The following is a 19,613-nucleotide window of genomic DNA, read 5'->3' on the forward strand; positions in this document are numbered from 1 at the left end:
ATGCGTGAGCTGCTGCTACAGTAAACAAAAGAATTGTCCTTTTAATTTCAATGGGCCAGAAAAATAAATTTTATTAAATTCATAGTAATCATAGTCTGTGTTTTTTGTGTTAGTGTTTTAGCACATCATCTATCAGTTACCATTCAATTTAAACATTTAGCAAATGTGACTTACAAAAATTAAAAAAATTATTCTTCCTAAGTGCTAGGATACTATTGTACATTTCAACATTTGATAGAGACATGACAAGAAATAGATGCTGAGTCAAGTGTGTACTGTATTCACTATAATCCCATCAAGTGTTCACGGATAAGATAACAGTTTTTTAATAATGAGGGATGACAGAAATTGAAAGATCGCTCCACTAGTGGGAAACATTGTGATTATGTGAATGTGTGAAGGTAAAAAACATTCAAAGAGTAATCCAAAAACAAAGCAGCTCTATCATAATGTGATTGTTTCAGCTGGCTCTCATTAAAGTTTTAAGTTAGGACACCTGTGAGGTTACCCTAAAGTTAAGACCGTTTTTAGGGTATTTTGTCAAGTTAGGATGCTTCTGTAATACCACTTTCCTATCTGCAGTTAAGATAAGATAATGCATTTAGGAACATCATTCTGTAATAGCTTTTGTCTTAAATGAGGTCCTAACTGAAATTACCATGGTTACCAAACAGTTAAGATAAGATTTTAAAGTTAGGACTTTTCTGTAATACGCCCCCTGAAGAACATTTTTCTACTTAAAGAACCTTTTGTAAAACAAAAAGGTTCTTCGGATGTTAAAAGTGCTTAAAAGGTTCTTCATAGAGATGTCATAGAAAACCCCTTTGGTTCCTTAAAAACTATTTAAATCAAAGGTTCTTTAAAGCACCATTTTCACCATCTGATGTTTTTATTTCACCTTAAAGAACCTTTTGTGAATCCGAAAGGTTCTTCGGATGTTGAAGGTGCTTTAAAGAACCATTAGACACACATTTATCATTTAGACAATTTTTTGTCTATAATTCCCCCTTTCTCATTATATGTTAGAAAATAAGTTTCCTGAAGAATTTAACTGAATTTAACTTTGATCCTAGAGGAAAATGTTATTGCTCATAATGTTGCTCTTTCATATCTCAGGACATTTGATGGAGTTTAAGTATCAACTCAGACATTTCTCCTAAAATTGGTTTAAAGAAACAATTGTTAAAATACATATAATATTAAACAATTGATGGTAAATCTTTGTTTATCTTTGATAAAATTGTCTTTTGATTGCAGACTCTGCATATCTATGCTCAGTTTTTGACATTCTTAAGATACTTTCTAAAACTTTAATGGACCTTTTTGTGAAATTTCACAAGAGTCTTTTTTTCCGGTGAAACATCTGTGACACTGAAGACTTGAGCAAAAAGTGATCTGTAACTTTTCTTACAAGAAAACAGCACCCGAGTCAAATGCTTTTTCATCAAAAACGTTTGTAATATCGCAACTACCAGTTGTGTAATTAATATCACCTTAAAAAAAACTTTTTTTAATGTAACCTGTTTCCTGTTGTGGTCATTTTGTGTTGAAATAGTTTCATACACATTGGTTGAAACAAATGCACTTTACAGGATGAGTCAGTGGTTAATAAAGCAAAACTTTGTGTCATGGAAATCTCTGACTTTCCCTCTCCACATAGATTTACTTATAAATGATCTCAAGCTAGAAAAGAAAATAACTTTACAGAGACAACCAATGAAATAAAAGAGAAAGTGGGCTCAATTGAGCAAAATACTGTAGAAACTCAAAACTTTAACTTGGCCACGTACAGTATAAGCACATACTGTAAATCCCTGAGGTCAGTAAGTCCATCTGCTACCGAGTATCTGTGATTGAGTAATAATGAGTCATGTGATGAAGTTTATCCCCAGACCCAAAGCTCTTTTTGACACAGTTTTGTTGTACAATCATTGAGTTACGAAAGTGAGTTTCTAAATTTCTGAGTTTAAAGTTTAATTGATAAATGCATTACCAAATGGTATTTTAGTGGGAAGCTCAAAGCAGTGGTTCTCAAACTTTTTCGGTGTACCCCCATCTATAAAATGTCAAACTTAAATGTGCAGAATAGTATTTTTGTACAGAACATATATTTACTACATTAAGTGTACATTATTTATTATTTTACAACATCATTTCATTTGTTCCATTAAGATGCTCCATGCATCCTTTAATAATCAATGCTATAGTTTTAACCCTCTGGCGCCTCACATGACATGCGTTATGTGACGCTACTCTATACAGTACATATACATCTAACTTCAAGAATTAAACCAGTATACCCAGCTCATCAGTCATATCATCGACAGAAAGCATTGCGAGATCTTTGAGATCACTGATCACCATGCAGACAACAACCTGGATACTGGCTCTGACTTTAATTATGGGCATCTGTTTGAAGACAACTGCAGAACCACTTCATGCTCAGTGCAAAGTTATATGGTAAGATTTGGTTTGATGTGTTTATTGGGGATCCATACTAGAAAGGATCTGTAATGAAATATTAGTTGGATTCTCATATTGCATTGTTACTGATGTAGGCCTATATATGTTTTTGTGCAAATCATAGTGTAATATTAGGAGATCTCTGGTATAAAATACTAAAATATACATAATTAAATTATTAAACTCTTACAAAACAGCTTGTTTGAGTGATTTATGTCAATGCATGAATGAAACTCGAAGTGTTCAGTACATGTTCTGTGGCACTGGCACTAAAATATTTGGGGTGAAATTGTGAGAAAAATATGTGCGTTCGATGATATGCTTAAAACAATTTTAAAACATAGTTATGTAACATTCACTCACAGATAAAAGGTACAATGTAAAAAAGTTGTAACTGAGGCGTTACCTTTTCAAAAAGTATACGTTTGTACCCAAAGGGTGCATATTGGTTTCTCAAACTTACAAAGAGGTACTTTAAAGGTGCATACTGGTACCTCAAAGGTACATATCTGTACCAAAATTTTACATATTAGGACCTTTAAATTGAACAAATATGGGTGAATGTGTTCAAGCAAGGCAAATCAAAAACAAGTTTATGACTAAACCGCAGAAAATCAAAAACTTGTGACTATCCATACGGGCTGTAATCATCTATTATCTATACTATTTACCATACAAATTAGTCACAGTGAAAACTGACCCTTGACGTTACTGTTAGGCCCTATCATTACATAATGTAAGTCTACTCTGGAGGACTATCTGGATTATGTTCCTTTAGTAATGCACAATTTGAGAAGTTGTAGCAAATAATAATTAAATTGTATCCAAATTTAACTTTGAATATCAGTTGACTATGAAGATTTTCTCAGGAACAAAGTGCAAGACCTAAATAACCACGAGCAGTCAAAAATAAAACATACTAATGAATATCTGCTGCTTCCTTATAAAAATAGGCTTTTTGGGATCCCATGCGGAGACGTTTCAATTGCTTTGGTGAATCAGATCAAGGCTTGGAGAAGCGCTGCTGGTTGTATAACCGGTGGAGAGAAATGCATGTATGAGGTAAAAATACATACTGGGCAGTTATGCAACAGCAAAAAATCTAGAGTACGTAATGTTTATAATAAATTATCTTTTTTTCAGCTGGTTTCTGCCACATCTTTTCGAATCATTGCCAAGCACACCTCCATACAGTCGAATACTGTAGAGGATCTGAGCTTTGATCTGGTGCCCACTGAAGGATCTTCAGTCTGCAGAGTCACGGTATCTGCTGCCAATCATTTTAATGATATTAAGGAAAGTGTACTGAAGTGATTCTCTTTAGTAACTAGAATGCAACAGATTGTTTGGTAACTAAGCAGTTTTTGAACTAAGTCTGTCTATTTTCGGCCTCTATAGTGTTTATATATTTTTTCTGTCACAGGGAATTTCCTTCTCCGAATCATGGGCTGTGCTGGCAGACAATGGCATGAACTACTGCACCCTTTACAACCTGATCGAGGGTGAGACTCTTTGTTTAGTAATGCCTACACTACCAGTAAAATGTACTTTTTTTATTTGTATATAATGAAAATGGTATGGGAATGATGTTGTATAAATCCAAAGACATTTTAAACAAATCAAAACCTATTTTTGAAACTTTGTTAACATTTCAAAGGATAACCCTTTAAGAGCCTGTAAAATTTAGTTTGGATCAAGTGCTATGATTTCTTTAATGCATTGACATTACTGTAACGCACCAAAAGATAATATACATTTTTATTGTGTCTGTTGGCAGGAAGTGGGCTGGTAGATGTTGAAGGTTATAAGGAGTACACAAATGAATGGATTTGTCTAGAGTATTCGACTGCCAACTGCACCATCTACTGATCAGATGTGTTTGACTTTCATATGGTTTATTAACTTACTGACGAGTACCATTAAAAAAACTTAGCATGTCATTCTGTAGTATTTTCTTATACACAATGGCTAACAAAATCACTAAAGTTAAAACCAAGATCTTCCTTCTGTTTTAGTGGCAAATAGATATTAAAAGTAATTGAATAAAAAATAGCTCATGGCATGGTTGATGTGTTAATAGCAAACTTAAATTTCTTAAGTATTGCTTTAGATTCAAACAAGAAAATTTGTCACTGTTATTCCATAAATAGTTGGTTGAATAGTTACTCAGTAGCTGTCGTCAAAAATACCTTCATCCTGAGCTGTGACGTACATTAAAATATTTCCAAACAAGTAATCCCAAGTTTACTGTAAAGAGTTGCATGCATGACTGTGATACGTAAATGCACATAATTGAGGACAGACTACTAATAAAACCATCAGTATCAAATGTATTTTAAAAAGTTATCTCCACAGATAGACTAGAAGTGCAGTACAGTGTTTTTGCATGTTAAAAAATCTTTTACGACCTGTCTATTCATTTTGGTGCTTCTCTTTTGAAAGATTCATAATGAATTAGTTCAAAGCATTATCAAGAAAATTGGCAGCTTTACATTCCATTAACTTATGAACATGAATTTATCAAAATGTGTTACATGATGTTTTTGAAACAAAATACCTAGATGTCATTTGAAATGCTTCTTTTATTGGATGTATACAGTACACTGAGCCACTGCCCTATGTCAGGAAATATGAAACCTAAAACATGGTTAATAATAGTAATTATATCTATTGAATTTCTGTTATTTTGAATGATGCTCAGTTTCTTAAATAGACAAATTAAATAATATGGTTACACTTTATGATAACATAAATCAAAATTAACTAAGACATGAATGTATTTATTCTTAAATATGAACTAATACTAATAATAAACTATTGAAGAATCATTATCAAGCACAACCTATTTTTAGTTGTTAGTTAATGCATTAATTAACAATGAATTAATGTGTTAAGTATTCTTTTGAAATCTTAAATAACTCCTTTAAAATATTTACATTTTACATGTCCTAGAACAGCAATTTTCCAGTGGATGTGTGATTTTTTTCTGACATTGTATGAAATAGTAATTGTGACAGTTTATTTTGGAAAAAAAATGCATTTAGGTAAACTTTGTTTTAAAATGTATTCGTTACCAAACAAAGGGTTACTTGTATGGTAATTAATAAATTTATTATGAAATGCACTGTAAAAAGTAATGCCTATCTTACTTATAAAATTATGGCAAGTGGCTGCATTGGATGTTTAAAGTCGAGTTAACTTGCAGTCTTTTTTAAGTACAATAAACATTACACAGTTGCTTAATACAAACGCAACAAAATATAATTGAGTAAATTAAAATTACTAGTACTAGTCAGATAAAGCTACTTTTCTTGGTACAGCTTATTTATGGGTTGCTACAAGTAACCTGTACTCATTTTAATTAGGTTTTATGAACTTTATTTTCTTAGTAATGTGAATAAACATTTTAATTGAATCCTTGCTATAACCTTAGAAAAGAAATCTAAATGTCTCTATTCTAACCACTACAGCGATTAACTTTACATAAACATATGTTGTCAATAACAATTACAAATTCAATTGAAGACAAAAGATGGGAAGATAGATTGAAGACAATAACATTTATTCAACCAGTCTATACACCACTCTTCTGAACAATGATAACTATAAAATTCAAATAAGAAACATAAACTCTTCTAAATCTCGAAGATAAATAAACATTAAACACGAACAAGTCTTACTATTTTATGTATTTTTAACTAAAAAGAGTTTAATTTCAAATTAATAAAATCATTCATGTAGTTTCAACACAAAATTATTAAATACATTTGCTTCTTACAAATTTAAGTGGATGATACATGATAAAATAAAGTAAAATGTACTCAATAATGTGTTCATTTAAATTTCTCAAATGATTCACATTTTATGTTATTTTAACTCCTATTTAGATAAAAAAAATCAAGAATTCAAAATTTTAATACAGTTTACTTATTTTATTTTTGTTAAATCTACTAAGACACAGAAACACTTTTTACAGTGATGATACAACTGCCTCTGGACGAGGGACAAATGTACAATATATATGGAAAATGTACTTTTGAAATAATAAAGACACAATAAAAGTGATTAAAACTATTATCCCAGCAACCCTGAGTTGATCGACAAATTCCCCTAGTTTGAAAATCACCAATCAGTATTCAATTCAATTCAATTTTTATATTTAAATTTGTTCAATTGTTTCAAAGCAGCTTTACATAAATAAAAGCAGGGAAAAGACACAGAAAATGTACTTCATCTCGGTGAAAACAGTTTAATTGCAAATATGCAATTTGTAAAATGTAAAAGTTTGATCTACTTAAACAAATTACTTTAAATTTTCTCACCTAAAGTGAAAATTTTAACTTGACAAATCTTTTTTTAAGTGTTTTTTACCAATTAAAGTGAAAAAAGATTGAAAAATAACTTCAATTAAATCAAAAAAAGAAGCTTTTTTCAATGTACAGTTTTTTTCTTATTTTTAAGAATACCATTTAAAGTAACTTTTTAAGTTAATCCAACTTTTACTTTTTAGAGTGTAAAAGGTTAAAACATTACAAGTAAAATAACATTTAAACATTAAGTGGTACTGGGCATTTTTTGGATGCTTCTCACAGTGATGTTAGTCGTTGCTTTGTATTCATCAGGTATGAAAGTCTCAATCTAAAATCACATATAAACATATTAAACCTATACATCTTAACAGTGAATTAACCTAAATATTCCTGGCATATAATGTGTATACATATATTTATATTATATTATATAAGCTAACTTAATTTACCTGTTGCACAAGGACCTGAATCTCAGGCGAATTCATAGACAGATCAACTGAAGATACGGCTGCTATTCTATAAAAAGCAATTCCTGGACGACCTGTTAAAAAAAAGATATTTGAGTTGTTACAATAATCATTATATACCAAGTTTACACCAACAGGTTAAAAGATTTTGTATAAGCCAAATATGACTTTCACTATACCAGTTGATGGAGTTGTCAAACTGATGGTGTTGTTGTTGTTTGAGGTCATCATACCAGCGGTCGTACTTGCTTTTGTGATAGTAATTGCTACGAGTGACATTAAACAAAGACATTAGTTACTGACCAGTTCAATTTATCAGCCACACTAGAATATTAATGTTGCAAAATGATCTGTTATCAAAGTATTTTAATACTTTTACTGACAATTTGAGCTTCAAAAATCACTTACCAGTGTTTGAAAAACAAAGAAATCCAACAAACAGGATATAGTGAAACATTTTCTCAGATGTCCTCTAAACGATCTGTTCTGAAGATGTATGTTCATGAAAAGACAATCTGCGACACACCAGGTTTATATGCTGTATGGGGGCGTTACAGACTCATGGGTTTCCTGGGAGACTTGACACACCCTAGCGCTACCAACCCAAACACAATAGCCCTCAGACAGTAGTATTTCTCTAGTTTCTTGTAACTGATTCTCCAGGGATCAAAGCATTTCATGGAAGTAGGGTTTTACTGCGCAAACTATAATGTTAAAAAAATTGTCACCTTTACCAGATTATACATCTAAGTAGAAATGCATACAATGACATTAAGCATTGAAAATCACAAATCATCAAGGTTGAGTTAAAATTCCAATTGAACAGAAAGAAAAACATTTTTTAATTTCGTTTTCATTCTTGGAAGTGGTAACGGGTCAACAAACAGAACCTTCTGTTTATAGTCAATGTCTTACAATGTACAGTAAAGCTCCTTGAAAGTGTGAGCAAATACCATAAACAAAGTCTAATTCAAGATAATTTTTTTATTATTAAATAAATTAGACATTCAGTTACATTCAGTCTAAGAACAAGACTTGTTAGTGAACTTGTTCACTTAAAGAGGTGCTATGAATCTGAAGGTCTTTTGCCCTTGCTGCTGCTTCCACTGCTGGTCGGACGAGATCCTTGTGGGGACTTGACAGATAAACCCAAGCCCAGATCCACTACCTTCACAGATGCGCCAGATTGGCTTCTGCTGCTGCTTCCACTGCTGGCCGGTCGAGATCCTTGTGGGGACTTGACAGAGAGACCCAAGCTCAGATCCACTACCTTCACAGGAGAAGATGTGCCAGATTGGCTTCTGGGGCTGCTGTTAGCCGACTGATCTGAGGATCTGATACATGTGCAACATTTGGCAAAAGTTTAAAGGGACTTTTTACTTGAAATGAATGTATTGAATAACATTGTTGGAAATGTGGAATCTTAATTTATTGGCGAAAGCTTGAATAGGTAAACATTAAAGGAATGTATTTACCGAAGTGAAGCAGAACTCCGTGCTGAGCTGCCCTTTGAGCTTAGGCGACTGGATGGGGTAGAGGCAGGTGAGGGCAGTGACAGATCAGCCTTGGAAAAGAAAAAAACCTCACTCCAATTAGCTTTTTTTAACTCAAGGGTTCACATATTTTTCCATAAGCACTATGAGTTTTTTTGGTTGTTCTCAATAAAGACATGAAATATCAGAATTTTTTAGTATAGTTACTTTTTAGACACATTATTTTTTTCAATATACTTGACTTAGATGAAGATCAGATCATTATTTTAAGAGCACAGTGAGCATTTTTTCATCATGTCAAGCTGTACCTGCATGAAATGCATCTGTAACAGTGATGACAGGTCAGGATTTTCTTCCATGATTTGCAGGAGCATCGTATTTACGTTTTTATTTAATTCTTTAAGTTGACGTAGCTCTATGTCACGTTCTTCAAACGTCTTCTCTTTGGTCTTTTTAGCAGACCGAATTTCTTTGGTATATTTTTCACACTGTAAAACAACAACAGAATGTGATTATGAAAATAGTATTATAATATTTTCTAATATAATATTGGTAGCAAAAGCCAAAAAGAAATGATATGGGCCTGTTTATAATGTAACCTCTCATACGAAAATTTATATGCCTACTATTTATACACCAAGATGTCTGTAATCCGATGAAATTAGATTAAGTGTCTAGTTTTGTAAAAGTATTTTCTGCATTTGGAGGAAAAGCTTACTATCACTATTAATTGGTTTGTTTCCAAATAAACTGAAAATGAAAATTTCTATTTTGATTGTTAACTTCTTAATAAACCTCAAACAAACATGTATACATTTGTCCTCACATTCTTTACTGTAGTTCCGTCTGCCTCATTATGCAGCTCATTATGCAAGCCTTTGTTTGCTAGCTGTCAATCAATCCTTCTCGCATACAGCCCCTCTAAACAAAAAGTGTCTTACAATTTCTAAATCAATATATTGTTTTATGTGAAGGAGTAGGCAGGATGATTTTCACATCATTTTAAAGAAAAAACTCTAGACTACTAGATTCTGTTTAGAAAAGTCTTGTTAAAACATGTTTAGTATGGTTTTTGTGGACTTATATCAGTGACTTAAAAATTTAGCTTTTTTAAAAACCAAGCATAAACATTTTTCTCTCAAAAATACAAACATGTACATACATGTAGCTCATATACTATTTTAGCCCAGTTTGTGCTGAATGAGACACTTCCCATTATTATGTTTTAAAGCAACTGAAAAAAGACCAAATGTAAGAGCATGTCAGAACCTCTAACAGTGTCCCAAAATGGTCGGACCCCAGAGGGTTAAGCCACTGGCACAGTTTACCCCAAAAAACATGTTATCAAACTTATCCCACAGCTACCTTTTTTAGCAAAAAATGTTTTAAGAATAGCTAATCTTTTGTCAAATTACTTGTATTCTAAATTATATCATGTCAATGATGTGTCTCCCATCTTACCCAATATCCCATGACCCCACTCTCCCCTAGAGTCAATATGATAAAAAAGCAAATTGTTTGAAAAAAAATGTAGGATTTTTTTCCTTCAAACGAAGAGAGTGGTAGGTATTGTACTGGACAATGTTTCACCTGTTTTACAGCTCTATTCAATTTCTCCTCTTGAGAGATGATGTCTTTTTTCAGAGAATAGACTTGTGCTTGGATGTTTTCATTAGTTTCATTCTGGACTGCTTCCTCCTGAAGAAGAGTCTCAAGTGTACTAGACATGCCCTAAAATATAAAACACAAATATAAAAAAAAAATTCTACCACCTAATCAAGTAGATCTTAACTGGTGGGTTGCTAAGATGAACTAATAAGAAAACCAAACCAAATACTGTACAATTCATAGTCATATTGACAAAAGGAAATATTAGCTTGTTTTTTGTGTGATTGTTTGATTTGTATGATCACATGAACTATATTTTGTGTAGGTACTTATGGGGCGTACACACCAAATGCATATTCAACAACTTGTGTGAGTAGATTACATACAAAATCGAGCGAATAGACGCAAAATCATGCGGCGCAATTGCCATGAATATTGAATATTTTCCATTTGTGTGAAGACACGTTTGGGACGTTCTGCATGAAAAATCTACTCACGCAAATCGTTGAATTTGCGTCTGGTGTGTACTGCCTATTATGCTTCGTACACACAGAACGCGAAGCATCGCGTTCCTCACTCTAGATTACTCGCGGGATTTAACTTCATGTCATGCGAATTTATCGTTTAATTTAAATGTTTTTGCAAGGCGGTGCGAATGACGCAAATTTGAGTCTTTGACTATTTATGTAATCTACTCGTAATCAAACCTTGGAATTCGCATTTGGTGTGTACACCCCATTAGACTTATACACAATTGTAATATCTATTTAAAAAGTGTTCAATGGTGGTTATGACCTTGACCATTGAATATTTTATTTCTTATTAGAATATTAGAATATTTCTTTATTTCTAACATTATGTTTCAGCTCAAGCAATCTGTTAGTGGTGTTTGGGTGGAAATGCACAGAAATATTTACTTCAATGTCTTCCTGTAGTTCTTGGATTTGTCGTTTCTTGTGCTTGTATTTCTCCTCAGCAGCACGTCTCTCTTCCTCCAGCTTTAGTTTCTCCTGGTGCTCTGGACCTTCAGAAAGATATATGTATAAATTCACTAAAAGAATTTGACTAAATTATACTGTGTTTGTTTATATGCACTGCTATAGACCATTTCACAAGATGTAAACAACACTGGTCCAGAAGCACTTTCTGTTTCAGTTTTTTTAACACTACCGGTAGATAAATGTTGGGAAAAATACAACTAACAGAACATATAGAACTACATCAAAAAGTTAAACAGACATCTTAAAGATAATGATATATGTGAAATAAAAAAAACGTCACAAACTGAAACAGGAAGTGTTTCTGGACCAGTGTTCGAAATGGTCTATAGTCCATATGTTTGTGTGAATGACACAAGAATCCTTATGCTCAATTATACAGCACCTATGCAATGTTCACTTACAGACATGGTTAAACCAGATTACATATGAAGAGTTTCGTTGCAAAACGAATAACCTCATTTTTTGGTTGTGCATTCCAATTAATATCAATTCAACTGCAGTTGGTTTGTTTTGATTTAAACCTTCATAACTTTAAAAATACACCTAAGTAGCACCATAAAACAAAATAATAAGATGATAACATAATAATAAACATGTTTTGACAAAAACGTAAAAAAATGGATTTATCTCGTTTTGCAACGAAACTCTTCATATATACAGTACACTGTATATGTAGTTTATTCAATATTAAATAAACTATTAGAATCTATATACTGATCAGCATAACATTGTGAACCCAGAAGTGCTTAAACAAAAAGATGTAGACTCACTAAACAAGAGTGAAATACTCTACCAAAATCCACCCAATACTTTAATCTGAATAAAAGCGCAGTGTTACTTATGAATAGTATGTCTAAATGTACATACTGGACTCTTTGACTTTGCTTTGTGCTTTGCGGTAGGTTGTATTGCGAATATTGACAACTTCAAGAGTGTTCTCCAAAGCTTTGATCTCTTTCTCCTTCTTGCAGATTTTAGCATCCAGATCATCACCCTGACGCTGGAGTTCCTCCTTTTCCTGCGCCGCCTTGAGAAATGTCAAGAGTTGCTTAGATATTATAATTGACTGTTAATTCTGATGTTGGTATTAAATGACTGTAAAAATAGTTAACTACATTTATATTTGCATAATATTTAAAGTAAACTTTTTAAATGTATCCCCACATTTACAGGATGCAAAACGTTTTTATAGCCAAGCATCACATATGGAATATTTAAACCTGTACAAAATTATTAGTATTTAATTAAGTCATTTGTTCATTTATTTCTCAATTACTATTTTATTTTAATTATTGCAGGTTTGGTCTCCCATATTGTGACGCACATAATCATCTTCAGATTGGGTGATGAGAATTAGTTTAGACCAGTAGTTGACTTTAAAAACATAAGCTCCAGAATTGAAGGCAAAGAGAAAAAAAATCAGTAAGCAAAACTCTTCTTAAAATGCACAAATGTTTATTAACTAAACATTAACTAAAACGTGACAAAGATTTCAGCATTTGAGAGAATTTCTTGTCTCATCGCTATAAAATAAAAAGATGTAAAGCATAAAAGGGCATTAAAGAAAAACAGCACAATACCTTTATGATGAAGTAGGCCTGTGACTTCTCTTCCTCTCCATCTGGTGGTGCCATGGAAAAAGTGAGGATCTCATACCTGCTCTTCAGCTTGTCGATTTTGGACAGTCTCTCGTGGAGTTCAACACTAAGGCCATTCATCAGCATAGAAGTGAAATATATGTAACAGGATATAACAGGATATATAAACTCTTATTGATGACGTATGCATATGAACGTGAGCATCTCTTTTATCATAAATCCTTTCGACAAGCGTGCAGAAGGCATATATTATGACAATACGCATGATTCACATGGTTCACATGATGCAAAAAACACATATTTTGACTTGACATGACATGCAACACAAGACACTCCGAACACATTTTTTAAATTTGCACCCCTCGGAAGACAAGTCACCAGCCGCCACTGTTTATAAAGCAAATTAAACTGATATTCTAAATGACCTGTGTCAAAACATATTTTTGGATGCTGACACAAGTAATCCTTTTAATAGTTAGTTACCAACCCAACTGCTTTCAATTTTAAAGGGCAAACTGTACCTGAGCCTTTGCCTATCCTGCTCCGTGAATTTGATCTGTTTATTGATCATATCTCTATGCACATTGATCTCCTCTTCTCTCTCCTTCATGGCTGTCTGCACTTGCAGACGTCTCTTCTCCAGACTCAGTGCTCCGTCTGCTTGGTTATACAACAGATCTCTCATATGCTGTACCTCCATCTTCAGCAGGTCTTTCTCCACCATGCTTTCCTAACGGAGGACACGTACACAGGTATTATAAAGGTTTGTTTGAAATGAATCGTGCATTAATCTGCAAAGCTTCTGAGGAATTTTGCTGACACAGGGATGACACACAGATCTTTGTCAGTGATGGATAATTAAGTTGCTCACCTGTTTTTTGTGCCTGAGTTTCTTTTGCTCTTTCTCAGAGACGTCAATATAAAGCTGCACTTCCTGGATCCTGGAGGTCAGATCTTTCTTCTCTTTTTCAGTTTTTTCAGTCTCTTTTTTAACACAACGAATATCATCCTGGCAATAGACAAATGCCATTACAAACCACTGACATTTCTTCCATAATTTTCATTTATGTTATCTACAAGCTGCTCTTTCTCCAGACCTAAGAAGAGTTGGCAGACATTAAAGTTTTATGGGTAGATAGTCAAACACGGTCTCACTTGTTGTTTCTTCAGCTGTTTGGTGAGGTTTGCAGCAGTTTTCTTCTTCTCCTCAAGGACTTCGGATAGATCTGAAACCTTCTTCTCCAGAGCCGCCTTCTCCTCAGTGTTCACCCGCCCCTGTAAACGGGCCATTTTCCTCTCTAGCATCTGGATCTGAAAATCCTGGGACAAATAACACCAAATCTTAACTTTAAAAAACAACCATCTAACTAGCATTGTTATTAAACTAGTGTTACCGTCTTTAACTATTATCTTGCCTGGTTGAAGATAATGTTTTGTTGTTTCAAGGAGTTCTGGCTCAGTTTGCGAATTTTGCCTGACAGGTTTGAGATAGTGGCCCGTGTGCCTTGGATTTCAGCCACGGCGTTCTTCTCTTTAGCACGAAGCTCCTGCAGTTCCTTACTCTCCCTTAACATGATTTCTCTTTTTCGCAGCAGCTGAGCATCGATCTCCTACATACACAAGCAAAAAACTATTAAAAAATGAAAGTGTTTGGTGACACTCGCAAGCTTTATCATTCCCACTGTAGTTAATAATTTAACCGCTAAAAATCATCTTTGGTCATCAAAATGACATATTTAAAAAAATCTGATTTTTTTCCTTTATGCCTTTTTAGAATAGTTTAAATGTAATATTATGTAACACACATAATATATTTATAATCAATGACTACGCAAACTTCCCCAAATCACACCAACTCAGACTACCTGATTCGTTCAGGGAACACATTGACAAAAGCAAATGGTCGTTTAATGGCCTTCGGTAAACTGCAGTTTTAATGAGAAAATGCTCAGAATGGTTTTGAGTGATGAATTTGGAGAGGACCTGGTTTTTATTCAAGCACATTAAAAACCCCACACAGACATTAAAAACTTGATTTTCACCACAAAGGGACTTTTAATTGTACCTTTAAAATTAACAAAGCATTAAGAGTAAACTGAAAACTGATATCAAAGTCTTTCCACGAATGTGAAATGCTAAGAAATAGACTGAAACTCACTTTGATCCTGAGCTCTTGTTCTTTAAGCAGTTGCTCCATCTGTGCTGCCTGCTCCTCCCCATTCAGCGCCGCCTCCGTCACTAGTCGCAGCTTTTCCTGCAGAGCCGCATTATTCTGCTTTGCCTTTTCAACTCTATAACAAATAAAATTAGGAAATTAATGGGAAAAGAGATAAAAATGGGATCATGACACAAAAAGACCTTGGATGACTAGACCAGACTAGGCACCATGGTTCTAACATGCATTTAAATTATTATGGCCATAATTTGTAATAGCTGTAATGCTTAATGTTTGCAGAGTGATGGTAGCAAAACATTTTACAAAAAATAAACAAAACTGAAATAAAAAGAAAAAAGCCAGAATTGGCAATACATGTATAGAATTGTGGAAAACCATGCCAAATAACTGACTGATTGATTGACATCTTAAGAAGAAAAAAAAACAAACAGAAGCTATTACTTGGCTGATCTATCTTTAATCTCTTTTTTCATGTTGGTTATTTGAGATCTGGCTGTCTCCACATCTCTGGCAGTTCGGTCTAAAGTTCCCTTCAGGCTCTGTAGCTGTAGGAAAAAATAACATGTTAGACAACTATAGACAAACATAGTTTGCCTTTGATTAGCATAAAAAATAAAAAAACAGAAAACTCACCCTTAACAGGGTTCTGAATAATTATTATATCTTTAGTATTATCATGGTACACCGATAAGCAAAGGTCATTATTGTGACATACCATGGCTTTCCTAAGACTAGACTCACAATTCAAATAAAATTGTCTTGTTGATTAGTTTAAATAAAGCAGATTGTAGGGTTAGAAGCTGCAGGTGATACCTCATCCTGAAGACGCCTTTGGTTACTCTCTTCCTCCTGGAGCTGCTGTTTAAGTCGAACTGCCTGACGTTCAGCTGTGGCTATCTTCCTCTCCAGCTCCTTATTGTTTTCCATCTCACGCTTTAAGAAGTCCTTCCTCTCCTTGATCAAATCGTCCTTTTCCCTTATCATTTGGTTCACCTCCGCCAACAACTGGAAGATTTAACATTTGAATAAAACCATCTTCTGGTTTAAGTAACCAATAAAGTTTGGTACACTGGAAGCAATTTAATTCTCCAAAAACTTTAATATTAAATGAGAGACTTACAAGGTACGAGGTTAAATAACTACCCACCTACTATCAATAAATTGTATTTTGAATACTGTCAGGAAATCTTCCTATAAATGTAATATTCTAAAATGAAATGTACACTTTTGTTCAAAGCTTATGTGTGGATTTTAGGATGTTTAGAGTTACTGCGCCATCTTCTGGTTACCATTGCACATTCTTGTATCTCTTGGTCTCTCCTTCTTATTTGTTGAATGGTGTTCTCCAGCTGGCTGATCATCTCCTGTCTTTCAGTGTGGGCTTGACGAAAGCTCTGGACTGTCTTGTCTAAAGCAAGCTACATCCCAAAATACAAGTATGTCAGTTCAATCCACATTTTTGGCATTTTTAAAGTATTCACACAAGTGAATGAAATGTATGACCTGTGCCATAGCGCTCTCAGTGACTTCATTGTCTAAGGTCTTTCTCTTCTGGTTGGCTTCAACAGTCAGTTTCTCAACCTTCAGCATTAACTCCTGATTTAAAAGAAAGGAAATATTATCTCAGGCCAGTAAGCTGAGTTTGTGTTATATTCATGAAATTAAAGGGATAGTTCACTCAAAAATTAAGATTGTGTCAAAATTTACTCATCCTCATGTTTTTACAAACCTAAAAATTTGTTCTGCTGAACACAAATGAAGATATTTTGGGCAATGTTTGTACCATTTTTGAGCACCATAGCCGAAGTTTTCTTTCCTACTATGGAAGTCAATGGTTCTCCTGCATCTTGCTTGATTACAAATAAATAATGACAGAATTTTCATTTTCAGTGTGAACTATCCCTTTAATATCAATAGAAAAAATTATTCCAAAAGCTCCATTTTATGCCAAATAGAATTTCTTATGCATTTAGGTAAAATATGATGCACATTGACAGGATTTGTGAAATTTACCCAGGCACTTTAATTTGCCAATTTGTGTTATTATGTGAAAAATAAAGCATCCACTTCCAATAGAATTTCAACTGCTCACATAATGGACATAGATTTGTTTTGAGCATTGAAGTGTCAACTGTACATATGTTTTAATTAATCAAATATGTGTGTGGTTATGGTAGTTTTGATCATTGATGAGTTACCAGCCCCCATACCCCCGGAAACGATGCAGAACATTTTCATCTCGCACAACTTCTAACTATTACTATGAACAGGGTTCCCACACCTTAGTTAACTTCAAATTCAAGGACCTTTCTAGGACTTTCCGGGTCTAATACCCTCAAATTCAAGGACTAAATGTGGAGACACATTTCAAGTGAGAGCAAGGTTCCATCATGTTACCTTTTAAGATACATTGTTACAGTTCCCTTTCGAGGGAACTTGCGCTGCGTCACTGTGGTGACACTTTGGGGACGCCTCCAAGTGTAAGTGTGTCAGAATGTGTAATCGAATTCAACCAATGGTGAGGCTTAACAACAAAAACACAGGGTGATGTGGGAGCCAGGAAGTATATCGCTATCTGAAATATTGCCAAAGACGGCATTACAGGGACGCATGAAGTATGGCAAGGGAAACGCAGCGTTCCCTTCTCAGGGAACAACAGTTACATACGTCACCCGAGACATTTTCATGTGTCAAACACAACTATGCAAAAAAGCATTTTGGTATGAATCAACATTCGCGTACAGAAGATATAAGCATTTAAAGCGAACAGTTTAGCACATGTGCTTAAAAGTCTAGAATTTTTATGATACCATCATATACTACACACAGAATGGATTTTTTTTAAGAAAACTTCTTGCATAAAATAGATTTAAGCACTTTTAATGACCTGTATTTATGTATGTATATTTTCAAAAACTTCCCACGGCCTTAATTTTTCCCCCCCAGATAACTTTCAAGGATTTCAAAGACCCGTGGGAACCCTGTATGAACTTACTCGAATCTTGCTTTCATCTTGCTTGGCATACTTCATGATTGCCATGATGTCCTCATCTTTGTGTGCTGACTCCTGCAACCAGGCATCCAAAGCCTGCTGGTCCAAGCTGAGCTGACTCTTTAATTCATCAAGCTTCTGAGTGGCTTTGAAGATGTTGTTCTGTGCAAAAGATTGCAAGTTTAGGGCAAATGCTGTTTTGTATATGCAGATCTGCGATTAAAGCATTCATAGTTTGCTTTGTTGCGAACATGCATCTCAGTGCTTGTCCTATTGTGTCACTCTCAATATCTGGTCCTTGGCGCAAATGAAATGGTTAAATTGTAAGAGACAACTGGAACCTCTTTGGAGTTTTTCTTCTCATTCAGGGCTTTCAGTTCATCATCTAGCTTCTTGATCTTCTGCTTCAGGCGACCTGTCTCCCGCTTGGCCAGCGCCTTGAAATGCAACTCGGATTCGGTCTCTTTCTCTCTGGCTTTGCACACTGCCTGAACACATAAAAATTTTCCATTTAAACATTTTACTTGCAACCTTACTTAGTAAAAGACCACAAGGTGCATTTGACTTCATGCAGCGCTGCGCATATTGATCAGCGTATGACATCAAAGTATCGCGAGAGTGAATCTTTAACTCCGTAAGAAGTCGAACACACCTCTATATGAAATATTCCGGGATTTAAATAAACCCGTCTTTAAAATGCAAAAATAATATTTGCAGACCGATACCTGAGTGTGAGAAACCTCCTGTCTTAAATTTTTTAGATGTTCTGTCAGCGCATTTATAATGTCCCGGTGTTTATTCAGTTTGTTCTCAAGGTTGACTTGTTCTTTTTGCTTTCTTCGAAGCTGTGGGCAATAAGACAACATTTAGACACACACAACGTAAACACCACGTAATTTATCATATATGAACTTACCTCCTCCTCTAGTGCTTTGTTTTCTGCATTAGCTACAGGAATGGCAAAACCATCGTCCCAGTCCACTTCAGCTAACACCGCTTCTGCCATTTTCGCTTTGTTTTAGAAATTATCATTAAAATAAAACAAAATACAAAACAAACGGGTCGGCGAGAGTACGAGACATTCACTAATAACGCCGCTTGTGAACCATGTTGTCACGGTTCGTTTCCTAGCAACGACGTTTACGTCCTTTTACACGCGCTTTATCCTACAGGTAGATGGCTCCAAAAGCTCTATTTTGGAGAGGAAACGTGAAGTATCAAAATCATGTTTGTGTTCAATTAAAGGAATTGTTCAACGAAGTACAAAAAATTTAGATTTTTTTTTAATTTGCTGATTATTTTGTGTTGAACACTTTTGGTGGATTGTAAATTAATTAAAGGGATAGTTCACCCAAAAATAAAAAATTCTGTCACAATTTACTCACCCTCATGTTGTTACAAACCTGTGTACATTTTTTGTTCTGATGAACAAAGTAAGATATTTTAAGATTGTGTGTAACCAAACCATTCACTTTCATAGTAGGAAAAATAATACTATGAAAGTA

At 34.2% G+C, this 19,613-nt stretch overlaps 2 protein-coding genes across 2 annotated transcripts; one reads left to right on the forward strand and one right to left on the reverse strand.

Moving 5' to 3' along the window:
* The first annotated feature begins 2,349 nt into the window (after positions 1-2,349).
* Positions 2,350-4,376, forward strand: LOC135747517 (uncharacterized). The gene is made up of 5 exons (XM_065265973.1): positions 2,350-2,460; positions 3,417-3,525; positions 3,607-3,726; positions 3,887-3,965; positions 4,241-4,376. The coding sequence occupies exons 1-5, from the start codon at positions 2,363-2,365 to the stop codon at positions 4,330-4,332; spliced, it is 498 nt and encodes a 165-aa protein (XP_065122045.1). The 5' UTR covers positions 2,350-2,362; the 3' UTR covers positions 4,333-4,376.
* A 1,734-nt stretch (positions 4,377-6,110) lies between these two features.
* ccdc39 (coiled-coil domain 39 molecular ruler complex subunit) lies at positions 6,111-19,529 on the reverse strand. Its single transcript, XM_065269283.2, has 23 exons — positions 19,025-19,529; positions 18,834-18,953; positions 18,450-18,596; positions 18,112-18,270; positions 16,620-16,712; positions 16,406-16,534; positions 15,930-16,121; positions 15,558-15,661; positions 15,099-15,231; positions 14,356-14,550; positions 14,096-14,260; positions 13,812-13,949; positions 13,462-13,670; positions 12,923-13,046; positions 12,210-12,369; positions 11,259-11,365; positions 10,324-10,464; positions 9,042-9,221; positions 8,716-8,804; positions 7,649-8,574; positions 7,420-7,506; positions 7,223-7,314; positions 6,111-7,101 (listed from the first exon to the last, which is right to left on the reverse strand). Exons 1-20 carry the CDS (start codon positions 19,112-19,114, stop codon positions 8,307-8,309), a joined length of 2,943 nt encoding a protein of 980 aa, XP_065125355.1. The 5' UTR covers positions 19,115-19,529; the 3' UTR covers positions 6,111-7,101; positions 7,223-7,314; positions 7,420-7,506; positions 7,649-8,306.
* Between the last annotated feature and the right edge of the window lie 84 nt (positions 19,530-19,613).

The sequence above is a fragment of the Paramisgurnus dabryanus genome, chromosome 6 (genome assembly GCF_030506205.2).
Source record: "Paramisgurnus dabryanus chromosome 6, PD_genome_1.1, whole genome shotgun sequence".
In the NCBI taxonomy this organism is placed as follows: domain Eukaryota; kingdom Metazoa; phylum Chordata; class Actinopteri; order Cypriniformes; family Cobitidae; genus Paramisgurnus; species Paramisgurnus dabryanus.

Excerpts from the sequence above, each read along its gene's own strand:
- LOC135747517 (XM_065265973.1), top strand. The coding sequence starts at position 2,363 with ATGCAGACAACAACCTGGATACTGGCTCTGACTTTAATTATGGGCATC. Across the intron at positions 3,727-3,886 it reads CTTCAGTCTGCAGAGTCACG|GGAATTTCCTTCTCCGAATC; the intron begins GTATCTGCTGCC and ends TTTCTGTCACAG. Across the intron at positions 3,966-4,240 it reads CCTTTACAACCTGATCGAGG|GAAGTGGGCTGGTAGATGTT; the intron begins GTGAGACTCTTT and ends GTCTGTTGGCAG.
- ccdc39 (XM_065269283.2), bottom strand. The coding sequence starts at position 19,114 with ATGGCAGAAGCGGTGTTAGCTGAAGTGGACTGGGACGATGGTTTTGCC. Across the intron at positions 14,551-15,098 it reads AACAAGAGCTCAGGATCAAA|GAGATCGATGCTCAGCTGCT; the intron begins GTGAGTTTCAGT and ends TTGTGTATGTAG. Across the intron at positions 13,671-13,811 it reads AACTCAGGCACAAAAAACAG|GAAAGCATGGTGGAGAAAGA; the intron begins GTGAGCAACTTA and ends GTCCTCCGTTAG.